The sequence below is a fragment of the Ursus maritimus genome, unplaced genomic scaffold (genome assembly GCF_017311325.1).
Source record: "Ursus maritimus isolate PB19 unplaced genomic scaffold, ASM1731132v1 scaffold_14, whole genome shotgun sequence".
NCBI classification, from domain to species: domain Eukaryota; kingdom Metazoa; phylum Chordata; class Mammalia; order Carnivora; family Ursidae; genus Ursus; species Ursus maritimus.
In genome coordinates this window covers 46,361,074-46,366,553 of record NW_024423786.1, presented here as the reverse complement: position 1 = coordinate 46,366,553, position 5,480 = coordinate 46,361,074, and the positions used below count along the sequence as shown (strand labels likewise).

The following is a 5,480-nucleotide window of genomic DNA, read 5'->3' as shown; positions in this document are numbered from 1 at the left end:
GGGGGGGGGGGGTTCACGGCCGCCACCTTGGCCGGCCCTAGGGGACTGAGGCAGGAAGACCTGATATGATTCAAGGCTGCCCAGGCCGATCGGGGATCAAGACTTGTGCCGTAGGTTTATTTTAAGAGGTTTTGGGAAACAGAATGTCCTATTCCCTGCCTAGCCCTTTCGCATCAAGGTGAATGTGGAGAGCTTAAGGATGTGGGGTGGAGAGGTGGTGGCCAAATTCTAGTGGCACAATCTGATGCTCCCAGGCACTCTTCCCCGGGACCCCAGCTGTGGGAGCTGTGTGGGTGCAAAGCAGGGGCCTCGCCCAGCTGCCAACCATCAAAAAGCCAAGGGCAGACCTGCTCAGGGCCTTGCTCCTGAAAGCACAGCAGACAATGGAAGCAGCTTCATGGGAACATGAGGCGCCAACTGGGGTGCCCCACTGGGCAGGGGGCCAGACCCTGGGCTCACCCCAGGCTAAACAAATGTGTGGGAAGGCCTGACTTCCTCAGAGAAGCCATGCTAAATCTGATCACTGCACCTGGGAGGGAGGGGGGTGGTTCTTCCCAAACCCTTCTGTGTCATGCCCACAGGCAGCCCAGGAGGTATGGCTCCACCCATGGGCACAAGTAGAGGTGCCTCTGCACAGACAGCCAGGAAGATATGAAGACAGGGCCAACTACAGGACCTCCTGCCAGGCGGATCACCTGTCTGCCTGCAGGAACCAAGATGCCCCTCTGGGGAAGCCAGGCCCACAGGAGTTCTGGTTACCTTCACTGCCCCAACTCTCAGGCTCAGAGAAGGCCAAGAGTGCCCCTAAGTGGTGAGGATGACTCTGGCAGGCTCAGCAGCCACAGCCAGGCCTCCAGAGGGAAGAACAGCAAAGTATAGTGGGAGGCAGATGATAATATGCTGCATGGCCAGCCCAACAGGAGACATGGTGCTCTGATCAATATTCTGACCCAGTGGACCCAGGACATAGGAGCTGTAGTCCCCACTGTTCCCACCCTGGGCTCTGCAGCCCTCCCGGTGCCAGGACCTCCCTCAGCTCCCGGGACCCGCACTCACTGAGGTTTAGGGGCCCTTCGTCCTCAGACTGGGGCCACTGTGCCTTTGGGGAGGCTGGCCGGGGGCTCAGGGACAGCTGGGGGCTCTTGTCCTCAGGATTCTTGGGGGTAGGGGAACCCGCCAGGGCCAGTGGTGCCTTCTTGAGGAGTGGGGAGCTGGGCGGGTGGGCCAAGCCCTTGTTTGAGAAGCCGGGAGGTGACTTGATGGCCTTGTTGACAGCAGGGGCATCCAAGGGCTTGGCCAAGGCAAGCAGGCCAGGCCGAGGGCCCCCAGCGACCACCTCCTTCGGTGAGTTGGACTTCTTAGACAGGCCTGGGGGCAGCCCGAGGGGTGTGTCGGGCAGGCCCTTCTGCTTCACGAGCTCGTAGAGGAGGTCAATGGGGGCACCGCTGCTCTCCGACTCCGCCACCCCCAGCTGCCGTAGGTGGGAGCGCGCGTGGCTGGACAGGCCCTTGCGTGTCTCAAAGCAGGCACCGCAGACCTCGCAGGTGGTCAGGCTCTGGGCTGGAGGGCGAGATGGAGGCCAAGAGAGCTGGCTGTGAGGCCCCTCAAGACCTGCCCTCCCCACTTCTCCTCCTCCCAGGACCCCACACACCCAGGCTCCCTGCAAGCCTCCCCGACCCCTAAAATGACCCTAGTAAGGCAGGAATCAGCCTGTCCAGTTTGCAAATAAGGAAACTGAGTCTCAGAGAGGGAAGAGTTGTACCCAAGGGCACACAGCAGGAGGCAGAGCCCTTTTGTGGTCCAGCCAGTAGAACGCCTTCGGATATCCAACATACCAGGGTGTCCTGGCAACAGGTGTTCACATAAACACTGACCTGCCAGTCACACGGTTCCCAGAGCTGTCCTAGCCAGCCTCTGCAGCTCAACTCATGCCCCAAACACTGGGTTGGAAGGCCCAGCCACAGTCCCTGTGGTGCCCTACATCCTTTTCCGCAGAGCCCTTATCACTGCCTGTCTCCTTCTCTGCCTCCCTGCTCTCCAATTTCAATGACTCCAAGGACAAGTGCCAGGCCTGTTCTGCTCTCTCACATCCCTGGAGTCTAGCACAGTGCCTATCAACCACTCAATAATGATCTCAATATCAACGTACAGACGAGACAATATCACACAGAAGATCACATAGCTAATGAGGGCCAAAGTCAGCAAATGAATTGGGTCTGAGTGTGAACTCTTGAAAACCAGGCTGTTTCCCTGGATGCCCCTCCCCCACCCAGTGAGGGTACAGCTCAAGGCCATGCTCGCCCAGGGCAGCAGAAGCTGGACAGAAGACAACCAGATGTCTCCTTAGTGCCTTCGGGTAAAGAGAAAGCTGTTGACCTCATACTAACCCCAGGCCCAAGAGTTCCCTGTAAGTGTGACCAGCCTGGCCAGCTCCCTCACCTTCCCACTTGGGTCACTCACCCTTGAGATCTGGCAGCTCCTGCTTGCTGCCATGAGGAACCTCTGCAGCCACTTTGCTACTCAGCCGATTGGCCACCTGCTCCAAGGGCCCAGGGACAGGCAGGCTCTTCTTGGGGAGCGGGGGGGAGCCCAAGTCCATGGCCACCATTGTGTTTTCCTCAGAACCCAGGCCTGTGAGGTTAGGAAGACAAGCTCAGCCCAGGCTGGGTGCGAGCTGTCTACCCCCATAAGGACTGACAGTGGGGGGCATGGAGCCTTCTTCCTCATCCTTGGCATCTGCTCTCACTCTGGGTGGCAACTCACCCTATGAGAACAGAGGCTCCATCCAAACTCCCAGCACCAGGATGTCATGGCTGCACACTGACTAAGAGCACCTTCCACCCACCAGAACACACACTGGCTGGGGCAGTGACTCCCATCCTAGATCTGACAAAATATCTCTCTGGGCAGAACTTGTGCAGGGGAGGATGTCAGTCTTGGGAGCAGGTAGGTTGCAGTCAAAAGGGGAATCCAGTAAGAGAAGGCCAGAGTCAGAGGCCAGAGAAGCAATGCAGAGATGAGGAGCCAAGGACAGGAAGGAGACCCCACAGGACTTGTGGGGAACCTCCACCAGACAAGACAGCTGGGGCTGCAGAGAGAACTCGGGGCTCCGCAGTAGTCTGCTAATCACAAGCTGAGCCCTAAGTGGGGTAAGGTGAGAACTGGGAGTCTGGATCAGCCGGGATCTGAATGGAGACAGGAAAAGTGGGAATCACAGAACTTTCTAGGAAGTTTCTGAGGCATCCGTCAGGTCAAGAAGCTTCCCTGAATGAGGTGTGTATGAGAACAGGGAGTTGAAGGTATGTTTTTATAGTCTAATTTTTCAGAGAAGGGGGCCTGGGTGGCCTGGGAGCCCCAGGTTTAGCGTTCAGGGCATGGAGACAGCTCTGAGGCTGAAGAAACTGTGTGTTAGATAGGGCTTTGGAGTCGTCCACTGCTAGGGGCAGGAAGCCATGCAGGTCCTCTGCTCAGTTTGAATCCTACGGAGGCAAGGAGAAGGCAGGCAGGGGGGGCCACCGGGGCCCGGGACACCGAGAACTTTGTCAAAGTCGCCGGGTGGAGTGGGCGCGTCTGTCAGATGGTGTAGGGACCGTGTCTGAAGTGACTTGGAGTGGGTTTCCGCGCCGGAGGGATCGAGACTGTGGCGAGGGACGCTCCCAGAGCTCCAAGGGTAACAGGGAACATCTGTCAGACGGGGTGAGGGTCCCACGGAGCAGCGGCGGAGAGTGTTTTTGAAGCCCGGGACCCTACGAGCTGCGACAGGAGGCCCGGGGCCCGCGCAACGGGAGGGCCTTGGGGGGGAGGGGGAGTCCCGGAGACTGGACGGCGGGCGTCGGGGGCGGCGGCAGGGGGCGGGCGGAATGCCGACTTTGCCCTCCCCGCACCCTCCCCGGCGCGGGCTCTTACCCGGCGCGGGCGCCGGCCCGGGCCCCGGCTCCGGCTCGGCCTTGGGCCCGTCCCGCGGCGGCGGCGGTGGCGGCGGGGGCGGGGCGGCGGCGGCGGCGCGGGGATGGCCGCGGGGCCCGGCTCGGGGCTGGCGGGCGCCCCAGCGGGCGCGCGCCTCCCGCGCGCTCGCTCCCGCCGCCGCCTTGCTCTCCGCTTTTGTCACTCGGCACTGGGCGGTGGAGGCGGCCACTTCCGGGCGGGGCGGCGCCCCAGGGGAGCAGCCGAGCGCCGAGCGCCGCCGCTGAGCCTCTGCCGCGCCCGTCTCGGGGCGCGCCTAGGGCGGCCGGGTAGCCGAACGCCGTGAGCGAGCGAACATTTGTCCCGGCCCTGCCGTCAAAGGTGGGTGGGTGGGTGGGGCTGGAGCCTCAGGGAGCGGCCCGCACCCCTGCTCACCGAAGCACGCACGCCGCGCTGAGCGCGGCAGCCAACTGCAGTCCCACCCCTGGCCTGGACCGGACGGGACGCTCTTCCCCCCACCCCGAACACCCTTAAGGCTAAAATGGGAATCCTCCGACCACACGCATTTGCCTTAACAGCATCCAGGCTCCTGGAGCCCCGACAGGCGGAGCTAGGACCTGCCCCGGGATCCTTTTCCATTCCCTATCCTGGAATTCTCCCTTCCGTGTCGGAGATCCTGGAAGACACCAGATCCCAGCTATGAGGATCCCACATCATCCTGGTATCCAAATGTCCCCCTGCCCCCGCCGGCGCTGTCCCGCAATCCTATGGAACTTCCCACACGACCGCCGCCGGCACCCCATTTCAGGCACCACCTGCTTCTCCCCAACACCAAACAGATTGCCCCCCGCTGTTCCTTGACAGCTGAATGGGGCCAGAATCTGACCGTTGCCCCACCCCCTACGGCCCACTTAGTGCTGTGGGAGATGCTTCTAAGAACAACGGTGCAGGGCGGTGCCCAGACCTAGCCTTAATCTTGGACATCCTTCCTCAAGGCAAGGCTTCCAGGATCTCCCAAACCACTCATTAACAGCCTTCCGGCCCACCAAGTGTTAACCGAAAGCCTGATCAAAGCCCGCCCCCCCGCCCCCCGCACCCGTGGACAAGGCCAGGGCAGTATCAGACTGAATGCTGACACCCCAATGTCTTGCCCGTCTCTGTCAGCACTGACTAAGGGCTGCCGCATTGGTCTTCTAGTGGAAACAGGTTGACCAGAGCTGAACCTGACTGCTGGACACAGGCTGCCATCCCTGGGGGGCCTGACCCAGTGCCAAGTAAGGAGTTTGAGCCTGACAATCAGGCCTCTACACTCTAGACAAAAAAAGAAGAGGGCACGGCTGTAGCTTACAAACTACCTCCTGTACCCCCCAGCGGTCCTCAGAGCCAGCTCCACTTCGCAGCCACTACTGAGATACCACAAAGCTAGCCAGGTATGTGAGCTGAATGCCCAGGCAGCAGCCTTCAGCAGAGGCAAGAAACCTGAGGTCATGTCCCTACTCTACCTCTTTCCAAACTGTGACTTCAGTCAGCCACTATGTCCTTTCTGTGACTCGGTCTCCTTGTCCAAGGAGGACAGG

General features: G+C 60.8%; 1 protein-coding gene across 3 annotated transcripts in view; it reads right to left on the bottom strand.

Annotated features, from left to right (window-relative positions):
* WIZ (WIZ zinc finger) overlaps nt 1-5,480 on the bottom strand; it is a 27,465-nt gene that overhangs the window by 7,134 nt on the left and 14,851 nt on the right. For all 3 annotated transcript variants that reach the window (XM_040629143.1, XM_040629141.1, XM_040629142.1), the window contains 2 exons: nt 2,461-2,631; nt 1,057-1,560 (listed from right to left, as the gene is read on the bottom strand). In XM_040629143.1, coding sequence (XP_040485077.1) covers nt 1,057-1,560; nt 2,461-2,631 — 675 coding nt within the window. The remainder of the gene's footprint in view (nt 1-1,056; nt 1,561-2,460; nt 2,632-5,480) is intronic.